Raw genomic sequence first — 25446 nt, forward strand, 5'->3', positions numbered from 1 at the left:
TTTCATTCATAAAACTACGTTAGTGTGAACGCGAATAGAAACCATATGAGTTCTTTATATATATAAAAATAATACTCTATTTGGGTTTCTAAAAAACTATTTTTTCTACTATTGCTTATTTGTGTATAAAAAAACAACCACGATTGATATCAGTACACCCTTAAACGTGTAAAAAAAAAAAAGCGTTGCATCTTTCTCACTCTCAGTCTATACTTCTCGGTAGTTACAGCTTCGTATTCATTTTTGAGATTTAAATGTATTTGTAGGTCAACTAAGTTATTTTAAATGTAAGAAATTTATAGTTTTCTTTTCTTCTGTTTTCTCACCTGTTAAACAAATGCCATCATCTGAAGTTCGAAGATCATTGGCTTTTTCATATTACAGCTTCATCCAAGCAGATAAATTTTTCATGTTCTGCTGATACAGCCTCCTCATAGTTTTCGATGATTAAGTTTCATAACAATCACTCGAAAATATTTTGTTTGAAAATTTTTGAGGGACGTGGTGGAAAGTAGTAGTTATAGTATAAAGTATTACACATTCAATCAATTTTATTTTTAATTTCCTTGCATACAACAGTATAGGTGTATTATTTATTTTTGTTTCCAATAAAAATATATTTTAGAATTTTTTTGGATTTCAATGTTTTATTATTATAATTACTGTTACGATGGGTACAATTATCGTGTTACATTTTCAATTAATTTATAAAAAATCACTAACTAGTTTTTATTAAAAAAATTACTCGGCTACAATAAAATTTACAATTAATGTACGTATAATAAATGTAAAAAGTAATTTTACAAGCTACTTTAAAATTCAAAAGTAAAAAATCACTGTACACAGCTATAATTTACCTAATACGAGACAATAACATATATATGTATAATCAGAAAAAAAAAGAAAAAAAAAAAAATTAAAGAAAAAATTAATTTAGGAAAAAAATATTTTACAATAAATGTGGTCTTTTCTAACTTTGGCATCATTTTTCATTGCAGTGAAGAATATCATTGATTCGTTCCATCTGCATTGTGTTTATCATTACCTTTTGATAATTATAGTAGTCGGTCTCATATAGGAGTTTGACTTTAATTATTTTTCTTAATTGCTATATGCACACTGTTACGGTATACCTTTACCGCTGCGTTCTAAATAACGTCTTGGGTTTCAAAGAATATATATGCGCAGATTTGTTAATCCCTTACGCTTATACAGCGTCAAATAGTCATTTTCCCATCACGACGATTATTATTGTGTGTGTACGAGGAAAAGGCATGATTGCATGGGTTACTTTTTTTATTTTCAGTTCACGTAGCTTCGGTGCGTTGTATTGCATACCTACAGCGACGGGTGTACACGTGTTCATTTCCTTCATCATCATTCTCATTGTTACCTTTTCAATTATTACTATTATTATTATTATTATTATTATTATTATCATCATGAAACACTGCCTTTTCGACGCTTGCGTTTCAAAAATTTCTCATCTTTGCTGCAGCCTTGCCTTCTCTCTAATATTATCCGCTTCATGACTAGAAACCTTGTTTCATTGGTCATCTCGTAAAAAAATAATTGTTAGAAGGAAAACAATTTTTTATGCCGTGGGTCTCCTTGTTTAATGTTATGGCGAATGACCTATGACCACACGACACCTCTCCGACATGTATAATTAACCATTATCATTCATTGGGCGGACTAATTGGTCAGGGAATGGCGATTTGGCGACGGGTAAAGTGTGTTTAATATACCTAATAAATATACGAATACAAGTATCGTATTAATTCGTGTGCTCGGCGCTCTGTGCCTGTTTCTCGATTTTTCTGGCTAGCTCTGGACTCATGTGGGGATGGGGATAGGGCAGCACCGGTTTCCGCAGTATCGCCGGCTTGACCTTGAGATGCGGTATTTGCGGCTGCTGCATCTGGCTGCCACCGGTCAGGTGCATGTCCGCGAACTTGGCCGCTATTTTGGGCGTGGATCGCGGGGGCAGGGGAGAGCGCAATCCAACCCGGCTGGGAGCCGGCTCGCCGAGTTGGCTAGAACTGGCCGAGCGCACGATCGCCTCGCAAGCCTCGGTCTCGTCCGACTCGATCTGCGACGGAGCCGGCCGGACCTTGCCACTGGCGTCCTGCACCGGTGGGCCAGCCTTCTTCTTGAGCGTGCACTGATTCTGCTTGGCAAAGCGCTCGGCCGCGGTGCTCATGTCCGGCGAGTCGGGACCCTTGGCCGAGGGCCCTGGACGACGCGCCGGTGGACTGTCCTCGTCGGAACTGCTACCGCCGCTGAGACTGCTCGTCGACGTGGACTTTTTACCGAGGTCCTGGGCCGAAAGGGGTAGATCCATCACGAGGTCGGGAGTGTGCTTCTGGCGCATCTCGCGGATCTCTAGGGAGGCCCGCAGCATTTTGGCACCGGGCGTGGGATTCAGCTGCGTTTGCGAGGTAGCCCGTCTCTGCCAGAGCTCCCGGTTGGCCAAGAAGCTCGTGCACTCTAGCTCGCTCTCGTCGCGGATGGTGGACACCGAGCCGGCGCTGCTACTGGCGGTGGGTACCGTCGGGGCTGGTTCTCGCGCGGGCTCGCCCACGCTCTGTGACTTCCAATGGTGCTGCTTTCGTGCCCCACCTCGACGCGCCTCGGTTTCGGTATCGCTACCGGCGACTTGCCTACTCGAATGGTCGATCACGTCTGCGGATAGCAGTTCTTTATTCGAGGAGCCCGGCGTGCTCTCCGCGGTGCCGGCAGTTGCTTCGGCGCCAGAGTTGGTCAGCAGCTGTTGGGTCTTACGCTCTGGGCTGGATGGTCTCGCCGATCTGCTACTCAATGCCGTTGCTGCTGTTGTTGCTGGCAAAGTTACGTGTTCCTACAAAATAACGGTGACATTGAGTTCTCGAGCAATATTTTGCCGTCTATTTTTTTTTTTTTTTTTTTTTTTTTTTTTTTTTTTTTTTTTTGTAAACATTTAACGTTAAAGTGTACATATACCACGCACTCGAGTTATTTGGCGGACACATGATGATGATTTTACGTGAAAAGTCAATCGTTAAGCGACTCGGAATGTGTAACATATAAAATTTGTTTGGAACATCTTTGAAACTGATCGTTGGGCAGACAACATTAATCGTTTGTTATACGTGTTGATTGAAACCTTATTAAAATTTATAATTTGAATGAGTAGACGGCACTTTGTGAGTAAATGAATGAGGTTTGTAGATACGAGGAAGGGGCGAAGGACATGCTAGAACGTTCGAGTCTATCGGTTTAGATGTGGACATGCAAAATAGTAATCAATAATTAGATGGATACGGCATGCAGAAACTGACTACAAAAATCGAAAAATGCATGATTAGAAAAATAATATAAAATACGTAAAAAAAACTGCTCGCACACCCGAGACAAAAACAACAATGCAAACAATCGTCGATTTTTATATGTAATACCTGCATGAGATGTCGTGGGACGTGCCAACCCTGGCAGAAAAGAGATTTCGTTTGATAACTTTTACTTTCAATGAGTACAAGTAAATAGCAAGCCGATTTTCATGCTCGATCTTGCTGCGAGCACTTTTTTTGCCAGGGAAGGTCGATGGAGTTAGTTGTATTTTTTTTTTTTTTTTTTTTTTTTTTTTTTTTTTTCAAGCAAGTATGGGGCGACGCTTCTCTTTTTCTCTTTCTATTTACTCACCTAAGCCCAATGAAAGTCCGTTGCTTATGTAGTCCCGACAATCGACATTCTCTTCGGTATCGTCTATGCATCGATATTGTTCTACAGTCATAATTTATAAACCAACTGAACTGTCAAATTCTGACATTCCTTAAACCAAATTAAAAAGAAAAAAAGAAAAAAAAATGTATATACAAAAGACAGACAGAAAACACACAAAAATAGTAACACATATTATGATAAACCATGACAGCACACACTGGAGACAGTTATTTCGAGTTTTGTTTAGTTCGTCAACATATAGCGTGCTACTGCCGCTTGCAACAACTGCTTTTACAGCTACATGAACATAAGAATTGCTTTTTGGTTTTTTTTTTTTTTATACTATTATTGTACTTGGCTTCCAATAGAGGATAGTGTGTTGGCTAAACGTATATCTGGAAAAATAGCAACCAACTCAATCAATTTGACGGATTTTTGGAAGATTGTTGAGGCGTGGAGTGAATTTTGACGGCAAGGCACAGTCGCAAGGCAAAAATAAAAAAGAGATGTATAAATAGAATGCATGCGGCAAACAACACTCTCTCTCCTATTGAATTGCATTTGTAATTTATTTACATAATTATTTTACAAAAGGTTCAGATCTAATATCATAGTCGTAAATAAATGAAACACGCTTTTACCAAATACAATTATGATTTTATCTTTTAATTACCTATAGCTATACTTTTCGTTACAATCCGGTTTTTAAGAAAATGTTTCAAAACCTTAGGATACTTTCAAAGTAAAATTTTCTAATCAAAACGCTCTCGCAACAAAACGTTAACAAAAACAACATTTTAAAAGGAGCTTGCTCCATAATATTATAATATTATTTAATAGACAAATAAAAAAGTTTATTGTCTTGCAACAAGCTTTCTTATCATTATATCTAAAGTCAGTCTTTTGAGAGATTCAGTAATGATTATGGCTGATATAGTTCATCACGTTACATCAAACATGGAAAATATCATGAAAAATGATACAAAAACGTCTTCACATATGGTAAAACCATTATCGTCGATTCGTTTTAAACGATCCAACAATGTAGCTGTATGTATAATTAGCAGTGCAAGTGCGTCATTGGCAAGAAAAAGATGTGTGAGTCGTAACTACAAAATGGCATTCCAGCAATAGTCTTAAAGACAAAAAATTGCAAAAATTAAAAAAAAATAGAAAAATAAAAAAATAAAAATAAAAAAAAAAATAAACTAGGTATCAAAGAAAAATAGAGGTAAAGTACGTCATGCACCTTTAAGTATCTTGGTAAAACTTTAGATGTAATAAACAATACACGAGCTATGTCAATGGAAAGCAAACACAGGATCATGAAAGTTGTGATGTAAAAAACTGCTTAAACGGTTGTTTCCAATACCTCACGACTGATGATGGCTTGTGACGACGTAGAATTGACGCAGGGAACACTCGTGACGACTGATGGTGCGATTGCATTGGCACTTGAGTTGACCGATTGCATCATGTTTGCAGCCATTGCTGCTTCACACGCAACAACTGCTGCATTATTACTGTTTGGTCCCATCAATGGGGAATTATTACTCGACAATACACTGTCAGCCGAACTTGACGTTCGTCGTCTCATCGACTCTTCGCTCGATGACGACTTTAAATCTTTGTCTCGCTCATCGTCTCTGTAAAAAATGTTAAACAAAATTAATTGAATTCTTTTACCGTGATGACATGTTGAAAAATGAATGTTTTCACGACTCACTTTATTTTGAGCATGATGTATTTATCCGGAATAAGACCCTCTTTGCCTCCTAATGCTCCTCTCCACCAGTCATTGCTCACTTGCGTGTACAATGTTAATGTATTGCCTTTTTTAAAACTAAGTTCTCTTTCAGATCGAGCTTTAAAGTCAAATTGTGCCGTGGCTTCTAAATTTTCGGATTCTAAAAATGAATATTCACATGATAAATGATTACTGTTTAATGAATTGGTCAAATCTTTGTATACAAATCTACAAACCGTCTTCGGATGGATATACTTCTGAATCCATATCTTCTTGCACTTGTTCCGTTGGAGAGTCCCCTACATCTCTGCTCCCAGCAAATACAAAAATTATTATTTACATGATTTATAATTCGATAGCTGAGAAAATTGTATGATAAGATTAACGTACTCGTCATCAGGTTCTCTACTGATGTATTTTTCATACTTGATGCCTCCAATATCGTCCGGGAAAATCTCCTCATTCAACGTTATGATATTTTTAATTAGTTCGTTCACTTGATTTTGATACTGAACTTGATCGACAGTGTTTGGAACAGGAACCAACGTCGGTCCGAAACAAATGGCTAAATTATAAGGATCCATCATATTTTCATCAGAAAACTCGGAGAGACTGAAAAGAACAAAAAAAATTGTAATGAAAATTGAATTGATTTTGCCTACCCAACATTGAAACAAAAGTCTTTACTCACTGATTAAGGAAAGCAAAGAGGTATCTCATAACTATAACTACTGGCCTCGGAAGACTGGAAATCACTTGTTTCATTCGTGTCACGAACTCTTGTTTCGACTCCAACTGCGCGAGTTCCATAAGTTGCTCGAAATAATTAGTTGGAAAAATGGGCTCCATCAATCCTCTCAAATACAACTTTAGCACCCCAGCGACGCTGTTTATATCGGAAGCATCAGTCATGTCGGCCAGAGGATCTTCGCCTTGTTCGAACCAAAATTTAAAATTATTGATTTCGATCTGCGATCCAGAAACTCGAAATATCCCTTGATGATGCAAGCCGTATAGATTGATAACTCGTATACAACTCTTGATGATGAGCGGAATTTCTTGATTGGTACTCTCCAAGTATTCCTCTAACGAGCCGCCAAACAATTTCGGCTGACCGTTCATTTGCAGCCGGCCTATTCGTTTCCTACCGGCTTGCTTCTGTTTCGTCGTCTTGATTGATAGATTTGGACTGGAATTTGATCCGTCCAGTAAACTCTGGCGAATGTATTCTTGTTTGGCATCTAATCTTGCTATCCTAGACGTTCCCAATAAATATTCTCGAAATTTCTAAACAGAGGCAAACGAAAAAACACAGACTGTAAGTAATCTTTCCACCAGAGAAACAACTTTCGTGATTCATGATTCATGAAAAAATGATGCGCGATAATTACTGCGAGGTAAAATTCCTCTGTTTCCTGTCGATCCGCTCTGAGCTTGATTTGCACGGTTTCGGGAGGCTTAGAGCTTGTCACTGCATTTTCTCCAAAGTACCTTGAGCAATCGTAGTCCTTGGCCGTGAGCATCTCGAGTAAACTTGTCTCGGCAGTTTCAAGAGTCTTCCAGACCTCCTCGGACTCGGTCCTAAGCGTAGTGACCCTTTGCTGTAGCTGCTGGAGTCTTTGCTCCATTTCGCTATGAAGCACCTTTTGTAACTCTGGTTCCGGAGTCTAAAAAGCGAAGACGCACCATTAGTTGATTAAAACACCAGAGAAACGTGGAACAAAAGATTGTGGGGGAGGGGGGGGGGGGTAAACTTACGTCATCACTCTTTTGACTCTGGAATTCAAATTTTTTCGGAATCATAAAGGCCGAGGGATGAGATATGAAAAATTGTTTCTTATCCGCGCGCGAATCCAAAGCGTTGATGCAAGCTGCCAGTTTTTCTGCTCCAGTTTGAAGCGACCTCTGCCTCCCCTCTTCCGCGCTGCAGTGCATCAGCAAAGCTCGAGCAATGCAATTGTGAAACCCGAAATCCATACACTATAAACAAAACAAACATCAAATTTCAAATCGGTAATTTTTTTTTTCTTCTACTTGATGAAAAATTGATAAAAAAAGTGAATAAATGAACGCTTGATTAATAGTTTATTTAAAGATGGGGGGGAAAAAAAAGGGAAATTTTTTTTCAAAGAGCAACTCACGTCGATGAGATCGGACAGGTCGTCGACAAAGTATTTGTGAATCGTTGTGTTTGAAGCCTCGAGGCAGAGGATGTATTCGTTCCTGGCCTTGAGCGCCTTTAGCTTCGCCTCGGTGTACTTGCTTTTTCTCTGTTTAAAAAAAGAAAAGCACAACATAATGATTATTAAAAAAAACAACAACAATGATAGGCGCGTCCAAACGGGAAGGAGGGTAAAAATGTCCGACAACAACAATGCACGAGCCATCGAGCGTTAAAGCGCCCAGCGAAGCGTTTGACCGATCAATCGATTTTACATTTTCATTATTCCTCTGTACGTACACGCGAAGGGGTTAACGCTATACAGTGTATGTAATTGACACGAATCAAATATTGACGAAAGATTTGTCCCTTTACTTTGTATTTTTTTTTTTTCACAGCTCGTTCGACACCCTAAAATTACCGATGTACAATGTGACACACAATAAATACAAATAGACCAAGTATAATACTTGCCTTGCTGACTTCCTTTTCGATGAGCTTGTACTTTTTGCTGCGGGTGAGCTTCTCCGGGGGGGCGTTCGTGACCTCGAGCTTGGTACGCTGTTGCTCGGCCACTCTGAGCTTCGTCTCGGCCTGGTGCGCCTCCGCCTGGTACGAGTGATACGTCTTCATGGTCGTGTGCAACTCGTGCAGCACTCGCAGGATCTCCTCGTGCGTCTCGTAGCCGATCTCGCGACACTGTGCACAAACATGGATTATATTATAGAAAAATCATTAAAAAAAAAAAAGGAGGGCGATCCGTGGGTGGGGGTCAACTAACGCGCTTGTAGATGCGCTGGACGTCCTCGATGACCTGGTTGAGGCGGCCGACGAGATGGGTGCTGTAGACCTCGGACAGGGTGGCGTGATCTCGGCTCAGGGATTTGGTCTCGCTGACGAGTTGCTTCCAACACGAGTGGAGCGACTGCGGCCACTGCTCCCTCCTGAGCTCGAAAAAACAAAAAAAAACAAAAAAACAAATACAAGTTTGTAAGCAATCCAAATTTTATCAAACATGTTGTGGATATGAAACAGGCAAAGGGTATATGTACTTTTGCTTCTGGTCCTTGTGCTCGATGCTCTTGGCCATCTTGTCGAGGGACTTGCTGTACTCGAGCTCGAGCTCGGCCCGTTTGCGAAAAAAATCCTGGAGCTCCTCGACCAGCGCCACCTGCGCCTCCATCCGCACGTCCAGGCATCGTAGCTGCTCGTTCAGCTGCAGCCGGATGTCTGTGCAAAAACAAAACAACGACAAATGACTCTTTAGACCTTAAAAAACTGATGTACACAAGTAAACCCGGGCGCGGGTATGAAGTTTAGTTTTTCCTTAAGCGACGATTTTACGTTTACGAGGCTGTGCGCGGGGGAGGGGGGAGAAACCTATTTTTATCCGATTCGACGCTGCCGGGTAGAAATAGTTATATATTATGTACAGAGACACACCGGGTGAAAAGAAAGAAAGACCATGTCTCCTTGTTATGCTTTATTTTTGACAAATGATATATATTAAAAGACGTATTAGGTCTTTCGTATACGCGCGTGTGCGTGCACCATAAAGCACCCTACATATATTAGAGAGAGAGAGAGAGCTAAAGTTGTGCACATTATCGATTTCCTTGGCTTTTTCTTCTTTCGTCGCGCGTGATTCACTCGCGCTCGTACCCTCGTTATTTTCCCCCCATGAATTGCTGCCGCACCCCTCGGGCGTGTGCTTCAAAAACTCTCGTAAGGCTTTGATCTTCAGCTCAGTTGGGGGGGGGGGAACAAAGCCCTTTTCGCTCCTACACTCTTACTTTCAGGAAAAAATACGCGCGCACACACGTCACCCTTAACTTTATACATATGTACAGCTCATTGTACTGGTAAGTAGCTAACGTTAACCGACATTTACGTGTGTGCCTCAAATGTCCTCTTGTCTCGTCATGCAGGGTATATTATATATATATATAATACACGTATGGATTATTATACAATGTGCATGATTTTTTCATTCCTTTCCTTTGCAGTGTCACTGTGTGAATTAATTTATTTTTAGGCACGACTGTTGACAAAAGTACACACACACCTCGTACTTTCTACAATATAGTAGAAATTAAGTGTGTGGTTTATTTTCGGGTGAGCAACACAGGGGCGATAATTAATTTTTTGGATGAGCAATGGCGGTACTTTTGTTGCGAGTAGGTGAAAAATAAAATATACATCAATAAATGTGTATGAACGTTATTACGTTGTTGCAACATTTGATTACTCGAGGAGGAAGCGAAATCATTTTTTATTACTTTCAAAGTAAAAGTCACGCGTTACATGCGCCAATGTTTATGTTTTTCGGCACAAATTTAGCCACTCTTGTTTTCTTTTCTATTTTTTTTTTGTTTTTTTTTTTTTATTGTTTGTCAAACAGCATTTACATACATACATATGTAAATTGTTGCAGCAAAGCGAGTTAATTATGGTGCTTATTTTCGTCCGTAGAGAATGTAATATTGTCTCGAAATAACCGGGACGCGAATCCAACGAATGTGCGGTGCAAACAGTTTTTCTCAGCCGAACGCAACGCGCGAAATATACTTCCGAAGCAACCTGATGTATTTTACTTAGGAAACCTGACCAGATTAAGCAATAAAAGGTACAAAACTTAAATGTAAGGAAAAAAACAAAACAAAAAAAAAAAAAAAAGATTAGTAATGTTTTTTCAAAAGAAAAATATGCAATTGAACATTTTTACGAGGTGGTATTATTTTACAAACGTGTAGAAATAAAAGGTGAGAATATTGCAACGTATAATGGACAAATTATATTAGAGAAGAGGACAGTTTGGGATGACGATGAGGCAAAGTTCGTAATGTCAGACTGCACACGCGGAGCCAAAATTTTCACGGAACTAAATACATTAATAATAAGTACAACACACGAACGAAAGACGCTCACGTGATTCCGTGCGTGGAAGATTGTAATCGAGTGTGCACTTATACCTACTTCTTTCCGCGTCCGGTGCGCGCCAAAACGCCGAGAGGCGCCTATATTTTGTTATTCCATAACATCCCCAATCCATGACTTTTTCTTTATTCCTTATCTTCTCTTGTGTCATACCGTACACGATCTATTGGCTCTTAACGCGTCGTCACTTACTACGAAGCCATACTCGCGATACTTGAACCTTTTAAATTAATGGGACATCGATAAATTGCAGCTTGAATTACCTCGTTGGAATTTACACGTATACATTAATTTTATGCTCGAGTAAACTATTTTTTTTTTTTTTTTTTCTACATATGATTCATTTATTGCAAGCGACAAGTCTTATGTCGTACAGCACACTGGCGTAACTCTTGAATTTTGTTTCTGGTCTAAAAACTAATTTCAATGCGTAGCAAAGTTACTCAAAACACAATGGAAAAAAAAAAAAATGTACATCATTTGGCAGTACAGAGTTTACGGAGCTCCATATTCTCTTTGAAATTTCGGGATTTCTGACCAGTTGCCATAAAGTTACTTTTGCTCTTGACGTCCACGCGTACACACACACACCCCAGGCTGCAACATTAGAAGGAAATTACTCACTCGTCGGCGCCGATCGTAAAACGCAGCTTGTGCTCGTATAATACCCACCATATCAATCGTCTTACCGAATTTCATCCCAAATCGCTTTATCAATAATACAGGCTATATTATCATCATCGTCGTTTAAGAAGAACAAATTTGTTCGCAGCACATCAATCGTTGCCGTGGACTGATCTTGTCCAAACATTTGGTTGTTTGCTCTCGATGATGGTACACACAAACACATAATACATACACTTCACGATCTCTCTCGCTATCTCGATTTATCATCATTTTAATTCGTTTTTATCGTTGAGGCAATATTTACAATATTTCGGGAACCGAGCGATCTACGGTGCAAAGTTATTACCGTACAACCTATATCAAACCAATCAAATGACAATAAGAAAGTATACTCCGATTCATCGATTCGAGAGTTTTGTTGTTATACATTTGAAGGTAATGTTGTGCGGCGGTCAAGGTTGTTGATTACATACTACGTCAAAGTGTAAAAAGCGACGATTGACCGCGGAGTATAGCGCCGTGAGCTTTTGTTCTCTCATTTAAAGCAAATGTGTATATAGACACCTACACGTAGATACATTGTCATTATCTCAATAGGTATACATATAGTATTATGTCTAGCGCAACCGACGAGAGTAAAAGCAGGGTAAGTTATATATATACGGCCACTGTGGTTGATGATTAATGCACGAATCAAGTGCAATTATTATTATACGCTGTTGCGTCCATGCTCTAGTCTTTTTTTTTTTTTTTTTCATACTCCGTGGAAAAAGATGTGACCTCAATGTATACACCGACACATCAATTATTTCTTTGATGGTTTTGTTAAAATAAAATAAATAAAATGAAAAAAATCTCCGTGCATACCAACGGAAAAAGAGAAAAGTATAAATTAGCAAGCTCGAAAGCACAGGTTTGTACAGCTCATACTGTGTGTATAGAAAAGAAATCCAGGGACAGAGCTTTCGGGGATTAGCCTTTATTTGCAAGTGTATACGTGACGAAAGTTGTTTAACGTTAAATCCCATGGAGTATATATTATATGTACACACATAAAACGTACTCGCAGATTAGTGCAGCAGTGGAGCAGAGAGAACAAAGAATGCACACGCGCTCACACCATCACGTATTATGCGCTGAAGAAGGGAGTCGAGTATACTTAATTGAGGCGAGTCAAGTGTCATTGCTTGGTGCTGTCTATACATATCGTGATTTACACTAAAATGTGTAGGAATTGTGCAAGCGCGCAATGCGACGAAAAAATTGCACATTGAGCGCGAATCGAGCTTCATATACTGAAGTATGAATGGTTGATTGAAGGAAAGAAGAAAAAAAAAAAAACCTACAATGCAGGTATATAATATAAATATATGGGTGTGCGTTTGTATGCGTTTCGTTTCTCCATCGACTTCCTTCCTGTCCGAATTCAATGGCGCATCATCAACCAACGACTTGATGAAAATCCAACGACCGCAGTTTCAATAGGCTACGCACGAAGTTCTCTTTTACTGCTCGGGCGTGCCTGTAGGTATATGATACACCTATACACCCACTCAACAAGTTGTTTATTTTTTATTTCATCTCTCTCGACGCGACTCTCGGTGATTTTTCAATCACGCGCATGGAAGTAGGAGATTTTTAATAAAAAGCCTCCAAAATGATGCTTGGCGAGGGGAAAATGAAAAAAAAAAAAAAAAAAAAAAAAAAAAAAAGGCAAGTGCAGGTTTTATCAGATTTCATAATAATACGCCAAGTTCTCGTTAGTGAGCTGTAGTTACTATATGCTTATTAAAACACAGAATTCTTATAAATATTGTATATACACACACAATAGCTAAACTTATACATATTATGTATCTGATGCACGTGTAAATATATTCACACGCGTAAAACACGATGGTGCAGTTTGAGGAAAAAGTTAACGGCGGCATACTATAATGATCGGGCCAAGAGGCAAACTAGGAGTATATATTATATACGAGGGTTTTGTACCCTATACCACTGTAACACATGCGTGCCCGAAGCGATAAAAAAAAAAAAAAAAAAAAGACGTAACATAATCGCCACGACATATATACTGTACAGTGTATGCAGCGCAGCAGAGAAAAGATAAAAAAATATACGAGTGATTGCTGTACTGTGATGGGAACGTAGGAGCTTTGAGATAGCAAGAACGTGAACTCTATATTATGATGAAGTAATATAGCTTCGAAGGTGGATATACCTATATAGGCGTAAAGTGCATATATTTATTTATATATACATTTGTAAGAGTGACGCGCGAGGCGCAACAATATTGTTATAACGATATAATAGAATAATCCTCCACCCGCGCGCTGCGTAACGCGATTAGCTTTGCGAGAGCTTCTCGGGAGCTCACCTCGAATAATAATCATATCTGTCCGTCTCGCTTACTCAAGTAATTTGTTTTTCATTCATACGATTGTTGGGGGAAAAAAAGGAAATCACAGTATAGATTATGCACATATTTATACACACAGAGCCTCTTGCGCTACGAGATATTATTATTGTAATAGCCAATTGATCTGGCGATGCGTGCATGCGTGTATACATATAATTATTATTGTTACACTTGGAGCCAGCGGCAGATCATTCGGACCTTGGGGATAATGGGGTGTACATAATTACGGCGTGCTCTTGTAACTCGAACGAATCGTTTCGTCTCATTGAGACACATTTATGTATATATACATATATACACATTTATGACTATACTTTCAAGTTAAAAGGAGAGAGAGAGAGAGCCAAATATTGAAAGGGAAGGAAGAAAAAAAGGAGGGTCAGAGAACGCGCAACGCTTGTGTGTGTAATATGATTTTTTTTCTTTTTTTTCCGGAGCCCCTGGAGGGCCTGGAGTCTCTCAATGCAGTGTGCATTTCCCATACAAGCACGTGAGACTGCATACGTGTAAATAATCGTCAATAGCGTATATATTTAGGTATACGGTGTACACGCAAAAAACGAGATATCTATATACGCACCCATAAATTTCTCGAAACTTTGTGTATATGTGCATAAGGTATACCTACTGTATGATATTACACTACTTATACTCGCTGCACCATTTATTTATATACACGAGCAAAACTGTTGCAGTAGCCTATCGTTCGCACGGGAGAGCATCGCAATTTATGGCTTCCTGCGTTTATACGCGCGCAAGCTCCGCTTGTGTGTACATTATAATATACAGTATAAAAGGTACGCGTACCACCTATATAATATGTATATAATATAAAATGTGTTTGCATCGCCGTTAATATATTATATACACGTGCATCCAGTCCACACTTTTATACTTAGCAACGCGCCAGCAGCGACCGGCTCGATGGTTTTACCCTTGTATTCTTCCCCATTGGAACACCCTCTTGTATACTTTCGTTCCACGCACAACATACAATAACATATTAGCAACAATATATATTTATATGCTATATCCACAGTTGGAGTAACATGTCGCGTACTTAATAAAACTCTCGGCGATGAATGAGAGCTTGCGGCAATCGTATCCCCGTTTAGTTGGCCGCGTTTATGTTATATTTAACAACAATACGAGGAATATTATATTATATGGGAGGAGGAGAGGGAAGGATGTGTTGGGGGGTGTATTAATTTCATAAAAACATATATATATATATAATCGTGTGCGATCGAGCACTTCAATATATATATGTACATACGTGTGTATGTATAGCGGCTCTCGTAGCGGTGCGTTATTGTTGTTCTTTGCACGTATATATGGGTATATAAAATACATACGTACGTATATGTAATATATACGCAAGGCAAAACAACCCGTTATCCGTTCGTTTTCTTTTTTTATCTCACGCAACAGCCAAACATTAATTTAACGGCGTATAGATGACGGGGGGGGGGGGGGGGGAAAGGAGAAGTTGATGATATTACCCATGTGATACACATATATATATAACGTACTCATGTATACCCGTACCGGAAAGGCTGCTCCGTTTTTTATCTCCATGCATATCTCCCCGTGATATATACTGTTACAACAATATCAAGTCTTTCCCCCCTCTCGCCGCGCTGAGACAAAAACGGAGACGACGGTATTTTCATTATCATTGCAGTGGTCCTTGTATATATTATATTTATATTTATTTTCCATACATTCTGGCTTCTCCTCTTTCTAAAATATGTACTTGCTGTCTCTATTCTATTTAATAATATCACACGAGCGAAAGAGATAAGAGGAGATGAACGTAGCCCATGAGCGCAGCTCCTTTGGAGTCACGATGAGGAAAAAAGAAAAAAAAAAAAAGCTTTTAATACATTTATAAATCATGTGCATACCCATGATAATAATAAGTATGTGTTTGGAAAAGACCGGTCATTCGCAAACGAAGGAGAGAGAGGGAGGGAGGGAGAGCAATGTTCATCATCGTCATGACATTGTTAACAAAGGTATACGTATATATAACATATACCTGGGAAGACGTCCTTCGTATCGGCGCTCGCCGGATGGATCCATCCGTTTCTCTGCTGAATAATACACTGGAACATGATGGTGATGGCGTTTGATCTTGTCTCGCGAGTGTGCGCGCGTGTGTTGTGTTTAAAGTGGAACACAGATGCAGATAATAAATATGTGTATATATGAGAGACAGGTCGATGAACACCCTCTTTCGCTGTCTCTCTTATCTCCTCCTGCAGCCCGGCTGGATGGAAAAAGACAACGAAACTTTTCCAAGCTGGAAAATCTAGTGTCTATTTCGATGAATGGGGAAGAAGTAGGCTCTTGGGGGTATAGGTCACACACAACATCAGGAAGCGCACGAGTTGAGTGTGCATGTTATTTATTATATTATCGATGTTACACCCAATGGGCCAAAGTAAACAAAGTTACAAGTTGTTGATGAAAACAGGTGTGTGCGTGGGTGTACGATTTTTCACATGTTGTCGTTGCATATACGAAAGTATAGGTGTGTATAATACATAACTGACAGATCTAAGGCGGCTGGGTCGGGGCCGTCCACTTTTACCACGCTTATCTATCCGCTCCGGTGGACCCCATTGTTTATTATACGACGTAGGTGTATTTATGCCATTCTGCCGTTTCCTCTCCTATATGTAATAAATTATATGTACACAAGCACCTTTCAAAACGTCACACTACACACACACACACCCCCGAATCAATCACCAAGTTTGATACGCGAGCTTCTTCATCCAGGTGAACATCCATACACGTCAATTGTTCCTTGTATATTTAAAAAAGCGAAGAATCTCGGCTACCTATATAATAAGTATTGTATCTTGATGCAATCGTTGTTTGTCTATACGAGCACTGGGTATATACTTGTGTATTTGAAGTATACCACCGGGGGAAGAAGCCCAAAGTAACGAAATGGCGGCCGCGATCCCGACGACTGCCTGGGCGTCTCCGATGCTGCTTGTATACGCCGTCGGAGCAGCTCTCCCTCCAGAGATGAGAGAAAGAGAGAGATCGAACCGACGCGTACACACACGTATAAAAACTCCTCTTCCTGGACCACCTCTGTGTTACGTGTGTGCTGTGTGTGTACACTGTATAAGAGAGCGCGGGTTACATCGGCTTCGGAGTTCGGAGCACTGCGTGCAGTGTACGTATATTATATTATGGGTGCTCGGGGAGCCAAAGTCCGAAGAGAGTAGGTATAGGTATTATATACATTCTGCCCCGGTCGTCAGGGCAACCGCACTGCACACGCATACTCTGCTCTCCTTCTCTTTTATTCTCTCCCTCCCCCGCGATCTCTCTCTCTCTCTGTCGTCGCGCTTATAGTTCTCGCGGGGCTTCCTTCCTTCCTTCCTTGTGAATATATATATATCTTTTTTTCTTTTTTTTAATTCTCGTTCCACCTTTCTTTTCTGTATAATATACGAGTAGGTATACCGATTCTCTCCCCTTGTGATACCGATACGGTGACTACAGCCACGACAAAGACGACTCCCGCACGGACAGCTGCTCACCGACTCTTGCTGTCCACTCTACGCTTTTTCCCTCATAGTGTGTATTGTACCAAGGGGCCCCCCCCCTCCCCCCAGCTGCTTGCCGTGGCCCTTATATTCCTCGTCACCCCCAAGACTCGTGCGAGCGTGAAGCGACTGCACCCAACGACTTGCACGAGTATTGCAAGTACATTTATATATATATATATACCTTTGACTCCGAAACTCACAAGTGCGACTTTCACAATATATATTATATGGTGTTGTGGCCTATTCGGAGCCAGCAGGGGAGTCTCTCCAAAGGGGGTTACCCGCAAGAGCCGTGTACATTTACAGCCCGACCCTGACTCTTTCTTTACTCGTTTGTACTCCAAAAGTAGGTATATAGAATGTATATGGGCTTGGCTCTCCAGTGCAACACACATTTAGGTACGGTATAAAATAAGTGCCAAAGTTTACCTATACTATTGGAAATAATATTCCTCGTATGATAACGCGGATGCGTCCATATACCGTGTTCCCCGGTGACCTCTTCAACAGTATACGTAGGTATATAATATTATACCGATGCACGGGCGATCGCTTCATATATTCCCCGATACCGACACCCCCCCTCGTATGCTCCAAATTAGCCGAGGAGGATGTGATATATTATTTTGTTCATGCGTGTAACCCGGTATATCTATATACCCCCAGCGCGCATCTCTGTGGGGGGACCACATATTACTATACTATTGTTGTTATGAATATAATACACGCTCCCCTCGTCACTGCGCGCGCTAATACGTTATTGTATTTTTAGGCACACGTCGTATACCTATATGTATGTACGTGTAGGCGTGCTTGCGGAATCGCACGCGCGATTTGACGATCCAAAACATTTTCCAAGCCCATGTCGCTCCTCATCCATGAAATCCTTTTTTTTTTTTTTATTGTACATTATATATGTTATTGCTCGTGCAAGCTATATAACATTGGATGTTTGTATACTTGTTCATTTGAGAGCCTGGCGTGCGCGAGCACGTGATCTTGGGTGAGTATAAAGTGTACGAGCGTGAGAAGGAAAAAAGGAAAACAGGGACAACGCGCACGAAAGCGAAGAGGCATCGGGCGAAAAAAAAAAAAAAAAAAAAAAAAACGGGAGAAAGAAAAGATATGACATACTAAAAGAGAGAAAGAAGAGAGGAGCTGCTATGGAGAGCGAGTGAGCCAGCGATTTAATATATATTTTTCCTGGATGGCAGACGCGCAGCGGCAAAGCTCCGTATATATGTGATGGATAGAAGGATGAAGTGAGTATACATATGTATGGAGCCTCTGATGCCAGATACGAGGAGAAGAAAGAAAAACACGCCAAGGAATATATGTATGTACGGTGAGTCGGGCTCTGGCGAGAAAAAAGCTATACAGTATAGGGCGATGCGAGGGTAATTAATTCGCTATAACAGATTTGACGGAGAAATCGGATCGCGAGGCAATTACCACACGTAATATATATATGCAAGCGTGATCGGTATGAGGTGATTTGAAAAAATAATACTTTACATTGGGGCCATTGGGGGAAAATTCATCAACCAAAGTTCGGATGTATCCTTGCTGTTTTATGCATTATGCCGTTTTTTTTTTTTTTTTTTTTTCCACACAAGTTTTATCCGTTGTGCGTCGAAAAACACAAAATTATACGATATACCTATCCCTTTTACACGTGATATAATATACGATCAGAAGTTGTCGATTTGCGCATTTTTCGGCAATCTTTCTTTTGTTCTCGCTTAAAAAACCGCCCTGATGCTACAGTTCCAAATAAAAAAATCCGTGTGGGTAAGTGCGTGTACACACATACACATATGACATGTCGAGATATATATATATTTACGTAAGCAAGTTGCTCCCCTCGATTAGCCTTTCAAAAACACTTCTCCCCTTTCCCGATGCTTAATTCTCCTCCTCTCGAAAGAGAGAAAGAGCCTGATGTGCGTGGATCTCGATAGCTGTATAGCTGGTCCACTATATGTTTGCGATTCGGCTTTTTTTTTTTTTTTTTTTTCTTTTTTCTTTATTCGTCACCATACACCAGAACTGTCTCCTCCTCCTTTTCTTTTCCTTGTGCTCTCGATCCCCTCTTTGGTGGTTTTTTCTTTTTTTTTTTTTCTTTCTTCCTTTTATTCCTTTTTCCGATCCCAACCTTTGCTTTGGTTTATAAATTCAGCGCACGCGTGTACAACAGCAGCACTAGCAGCAGCAACAGACGGACGAGCACATGCACTCTCATGCCCGAGATATACGAAGATTATGAGGAACAACATGTGAGAGCTCGGTCGCGGCCAAATATATATTATCCGCCTGCACGGCTTGCCTCGTATGTGTTATATATTCTCTCTCTCGTACATACACCCCCTTTTTTTTTTTTTTTCTTCTTTCTGTCTCATTTTCAGTTTCGAGGTTTCGGCAGTGCTAGGTATACGAGCAAGCCGGAGGCAAAGGCTTACGAGGGTATCGCCCTTCTTGTGGGTAGTACGTATATATATAAATATATATATTATGTTGCTCTATGCGCTTCCTTATTTTATACATATATACTACTGTGGTATATAGGGTGCCTTGTGCCGCTCTTGACCGCAGAAAGAGCTTTATAATACACGCAACTGCTCGGTATGGTGAAGCCTTTGTTTACCCCCTTTTTTGTCTCTTTCTTGCAAAAATTTTTAAATAAAATCATTTTAATCAATATGTTGATTCGTGTCGAAATTCGTGGGTGATTTTCCACAAGTCCTGACAGTCACATCACGAACATTTTTCTCAGCAGATTACTACGCAATTATTCCTGAAAATTGGAATCGAATAAGTATACTATATAATATTATGTGGTCTTGAAATTTTTAATATTGTATTAATAAAAGGCCCCTCCCTTCCTTCCGAAAAAAAAATTTTTTCTCAAGACACTTTTACTTATGTAAAATATCATTTTTCTTCATACAATATTTAAATAAATACAAATATTTTATTCGTCGTCTACCTGTTATCAGATTTCCTGTCATACATCGTCAATGTCTGTCGCAACTGTCTTATCTGATGGGTTTCCGATGTTACTAAACAAGGAAGCTATATCTTTATTTCAAAACTAAAAAAAAACAAAAAACAAAAAATATCTCTTGCGAGTAAAACAATTGGAAAAAAAAAAAAAGATTAAAAGCATGTGCCACATGCTAATTGTCACTTATCGCGTACAAACGTTATCTGAAAAAATTCTTAAGTTTACCGTCATAGACGTAGTGTAGTTTACTGTTTAATCAGAAAACTTGGGATTTACCTTCGTGTGATTCGAGGATTTGAAAATTACTTCATCGTCTAAAGTTATGATATAAGTAATGTAATGGCATTCGTGATAGCTTGTATAAAACATGTTCACATGTTTGTATGATATCCAAATTTAGAATACCGCAATTAACTTTTTGATAAATACTTCTTTTTTTTTTTTTTTTTTTTTTTATCTACAAAACTCTAAATTATCCTTTTAAAAAAATGAGAAATCAGTCGTAATCGATAACTTTTTTTAGACCTAAAACACAGCAAGTACAGCTACACGTGCGTAGTTTTGGTGCAAAGACCGACAAAACATTTTCAATTTTAATTGCCGGAAAAATACATATGTATAGTTTCACAAAGAAAATGTCCATGAGCTCGCATTGTTCGCGGCAAGCATAAAGTGGTAATGTTCCACTCGTTGATAAAGTTTGCCTAAATATACGACACAAACGCATTTGGTCAATTTGACGGTCGTAACCTGAACCCTATACGATAATTTTCAAACATTTTCGCTAAATCGTACTTTATATTTGTTCATCTTACGAAATTGCGCAAAAAGTTTTCATACTGTTGGCTACCCGACAAACTATGATCTTTCACGTTTGGCTCCCACATTGCACTTGCAGTTCTATTTGTATACTAGTAATTAATATGACCTCAATTGATAAATACGTGTAAAAGAAAGACGAAAAAAAGCGTTTTTTCATTTTAAAGTATGCACAAGCAAACCTAATGAATTTTTCCTCGCACAATTGTTTTTTTGCAAGCAACGTATTGGAATTCTTTAATTTATTGTCCCAATCGATTGTAAACAATAACACAGCTTGTATAAACCATTTATCGATTTCATCAACCAACCAACTTGTCTTTGAAAAAAAAAAAAAAAAAAAAACGGAAAATACTCGTCAATGCAAATATTATTTTCTACTGAGAGTCGATACCCATAACACTTATACATTTGTGTAAATAAAGTAAATCGACCATCATAACTCACACGGGGAGACCAGCAGCTGCGCGTCGAGGGGATCGCCTCATACATAATATATGACGATGATAATAACAATGATGCGACAAAACGAACCGGTCCGATCGAAATCTCCGATTCGCTCATTGTGCGAGAGCAACATTGACTGCACGCGCCTCGTTAGCCAACCTCTCGGAGAGCACCGAAAAAAAAAAAAAAAAAAAAAAGAAAAATCTCTACGCTCTTTCTTCTTCCTCGCGATCGTCATCCGATCGTTTTCGATTCAATGCGCCCAACCCTTCCATTGTACCCGCGTCATGTGTGCGTATACATGTTGCGCTACCAAATTTTATTTGTTATCTCTTCCCGAGCTCGTTCATCATTGTATATATACGTGTCCGCGGCCTCTCCGCCAATATATAAGTGCACACCGATTTAGAAAGTAACGATAAATTAACCATGCGATTTCCAAATAAACTTTCCTCGGGGGGGGGTATTAATAATTTTATCGTATGTTTACAAAAAAGAAAAAAGAAAAAACCTATTCATCTCGAAATTGAGGAAATGACTCGAGAGCTGCGTGTATTTTGTGAAAGAGCGAAGCGAGAGCAATTTACAGCGTGACTATTAGGCACTGTGTTTTCGAAATTGAGAAATTGGCGCAATGCAGCCGGCAACCGTAAGTATTTATGCGGGTCGTAAAGATGAGGTGGTTTTTTTTTTTTTTTCTTTATTGCAAGTGTTAAATATTGACAGGGATAAAGAGGAGAGTTATCCCAAGTGATGCTCGAAACACACAGATTCGTGTGTTCGGGTCGTCGACGCGATACACAAGATGAGGAGGAGAAGGAGGAGGGAAAGAGACTAGCTCCTCTTATAGAGTTTGCGTTCTCGTCAAGGTTGCTCCATCGGGGGATCCCGGCGGTGTATATACACACATATGCAGGGGGGCTATTTTTAATCGGCAGGAGAGAGCGGAAGTGTCTAGCGCTTCTTTTCTCCTTTTTTCGAGAGAGCCTCGTCTCTTCTTTCTATAATTATACAATATATGCGTCACTCCCTCTTCCCCTCCTCCTCCTCCACCCTCCACCTTTTGCTGGCGTGTATTTTTCTTTTTTGTTTTTTCAATCTTTCACGCGGCTCGACTTGGCTCCGATCTTTCAAGTTGAAAAGTACATTCTATTTTTCTGCTTTTGCGCCATTATGTGTCATTATCATTATTACATTGTCGTTAAAACGAATTAATGAGCTGCGTTTACGTCGCTCTGCACGCGACTTGTGCCAATTTTCTTTCTCCCGGCCGCCATATAACAGCAAGTTTACTCGTACCTACGAATCTTACGCGCAAGAGTACGTTTTTTATCCCTTTTTTTTTTTTTTTTTTTTTATTTTTCACGCTCCTTCGTCATTCCTTGTATGCGTATATAACGCGTTCACTTTGCTCTCATCCTTGAAAATTTACTTTTCATACATACAGAGAGGCATCGTCGGTTCAGTCATCATCATCGACATTATCATGCGGGGCAGCTGTACATCCAGCGCTTGTAGATTAAAATATACGTAAAGCATATAGCCTGAGGAGAAGTTTCTTGCAGGAGCTACAGGTATGAACAAAATAAACGTGTATAATGCAACAGCAGCTGGAACGGAGGGAAGCTAAAAGCTGCATCAGGATAATAAATATGTTGGACGTACAGGAGGCCGGACTACTATATAGCTCTTTGTCAAGGACGACGACATAATATCGACGCGGATCACTGCAACAGTTTTTTCAAAGCATTCAATTGAGTGAGAATTCCACTTTTCTAAAGTGAGACGTTCATCAAATCACTAATCGCTAAGAAATAGTCAAATAATTCACTATTTCGTGAAGTGAAAATTTATTTCACTGTGTACAAAGTGAAGTTGTCCTTCCACCTGTATCTATCCTATACATGGACCGAGAATCCTCCAGTGTTCGCGCTGATGGTATTGATGGTCGTCAGATCAATATTCCGCCATATAAAGCTTTGTCGATCACGATTTTATTAATATTAGCTTGTATATATATAGTAAAGTGTAAAATTATCATAGTGTATCTACTCATAATTTGCAAATATTGCCAGCAGTTTGTCAATGCTTTTTCATAAGGCAAATATTAGGTTATTTGTCGTGTACCATGTGTCTATATGATATACGTTGAAGTAAACGTGCCTCTCTGCATCCTAACTGACGAGGGTAGTGAAAATTACACTATTAACCAGTGAAATTTCACTGGTTTAAATTTAGAGAGTACCTGTGTATTTTGCATACAGTTATCAATGTATGTGTGTGTGTGTGTGTGTGTATCCTTCGACAGCGTTCAATTACTTCAAGGTTTCGCCTGAGGAGTTGAAAAGCCTGCAGTAAGTATACCTACTGTGCATGCCGGATGGCTGTGCCAACCGAGCGAGGGAGTGAAAGTGATCGGCGCGTTATACGTCCGACTTGACCGCTCTCCTCTCCCTCGGTCCAGCCAGCCAGTATTGTGTGCATTTATGTTATAATGTATACAGCACTCGCAAGAGCTCATAATATACGACAGCCAAACGGCAAACCCAGCGACAAGTGTTATAAGCTGGCGTTTCTGCTTGCTGACACGCAAGTAATAACGGCTCTCTATGATTATTATATTCTCCTTCTTCATTCTGCACTCCACTCGTTGTTGTACATGCCAAGTTGTAGAGCTTTTCTCCCATATTATTTTCTCTCTCTCTATTTCTAATACCGATGGTGATGTTCTTGTATAAATAGACCCGAGGAGCGATCGATATCAATAGCGTTTTTGTCCAAAGTTGAAAGGAGACGCAGTAGGTATATGTACACCACAACGAGCTAGTCTTTGATGGTTTGTAAGATCGATGTAGATGAAGAAAAAAAAAAACAAAGAAAAAGTAAAATATTAAATAACAAATACTCACGGTTGAACACAAGTAGCTTTCTCGTAGAGCCGAGCCGCTTGATCGGCGACTTGAAACCGTCGATCTCTTCCTCGTCCATGCTCGTATAAGTACCGCTGGGCCGATCGCTGGTGTACAATGTAATATGTCTCCCGATGAATAATTACTTGACAGATACAATCACCGCGTTTGCTCCAAAATAAAAAAAAAAAAATCGGCTACTACCGAGGTTGTCCGTATAACTGCTTCGATATCATATGTATAATAATATATACGCAAGTGTAGGTATAAATACCTACATCCGACGAGTCACCTCGTGAGTACACTACGCTAGATACGTGTGTGTTATCTATCGATGCTGCACCACTAAACAATTAATCACGTCTTTGCGGCTTCGTTGCAGATTTGTTGCCCTTGCGAGAAACAAGGCTGCAGGACTGCAGGACATGCTGCCGTTGACACGAGAGTCCTGCATATATTACTGATACCAAATATATTGTTGTTTTCCTATTTCGGAGTCGACGTATAGGAAGCGACCGAATAAACTTTTACAGGTTCCAAAGGGCCGGTGCAAACAAAAGAATTACAACTGTACTGCGGTACACCTGTACGTAGTATTGACGCGCTTTTATAATGTTTATCTTCTTTGAGCGTTGATAATCATCACCGAGTAATCGGGGGGAGGGGGAAACAAAAAATAAGATAAAAAAAAAACAAGAGAACGAACGAGGATTGTCGTGCAACGAAAGGAACACTTTACTATATACACTTTGAGCGAGCACCAATTAAATGTAGAAATTTTCCAACGAAATATGCAAAAAAAAAAAAAGTATTGGTTTGTACTTGAGGACGACGGTTGGCTTAATCGAGCGCGACACGCGCGCAGGTACAACTGTAGGCTGCTGTAGGATAAGACCGTCGTCGACGCCACATCGACGACGCAAACCCACAAGCTTTCGCCGCCGGCCGTCTTTTGGCGCCACTAATTGGAGGCTCTAAATTATTCTAGTACGGATGGCAGCTGCATAGGTGGCACTATTTAGACGGATGTATAACTTGTTTTTTGCCAATAAAAACCATTCAAAAAAAAAACAAATAAATAAATACGAACAGAAAA

General features: G+C 39.8%; 1 protein-coding gene across 5 annotated transcripts; it reads right to left on the reverse strand.

Moving 5' to 3' along the window:
• Positions 1–568: 568 nt before the first annotated feature.
• On the reverse strand, positions 569–25150 carry LOC106644584 (SLIT-ROBO Rho GTPase-activating protein 1). Of its 5 annotated transcripts, none has more exons than XM_089591023.1 (14): positions 24351–25150; positions 8663–8840; positions 8392–8554; positions 8085–8309; positions 7591–7719; positions 7208–7429; positions 6841–7116; positions 6141–6736; positions 5840–6061; positions 5686–5756; positions 5429–5609; positions 5075–5348; positions 2873–2886; positions 569–2816 (listed from the first exon to the last, which is right to left on the reverse strand). In XM_089591023.1, exons 1-14 carry the CDS (start codon positions 24427–24429, stop codon positions 1778–1780), a joined length of 3669 nt encoding a protein of 1222 aa, XP_089447149.1. In that variant the 5' UTR covers positions 24430–25150; the 3' UTR covers positions 569–1777. The 5 variants fall into 5 exon arrangements, with proteins under 5 accessions (XP_089447149.1, XP_089447148.1, XP_023246968.2 ...); XM_089591022.1 differs by lacking the exon at positions 2873–2886 and adding an exon at positions 3807–3810 and having other exon boundaries at positions 569–2832; XM_023391200.2 differs by lacking the exon at positions 2873–2886 and having other exon boundaries at positions 569–2860.
• Positions 25151–25446: the final 296 nt, after the last annotated feature.

Source organism: Copidosoma floridanum, unplaced genomic scaffold (genome assembly GCF_036245765.1).
Source record: "Copidosoma floridanum isolate Cflo_tuat_1 unplaced genomic scaffold, Cflo_Japanese_pri ptg000013l, whole genome shotgun sequence".
Classification (NCBI taxonomy): domain Eukaryota; kingdom Metazoa; phylum Arthropoda; class Insecta; order Hymenoptera; family Encyrtidae; genus Copidosoma; species Copidosoma floridanum.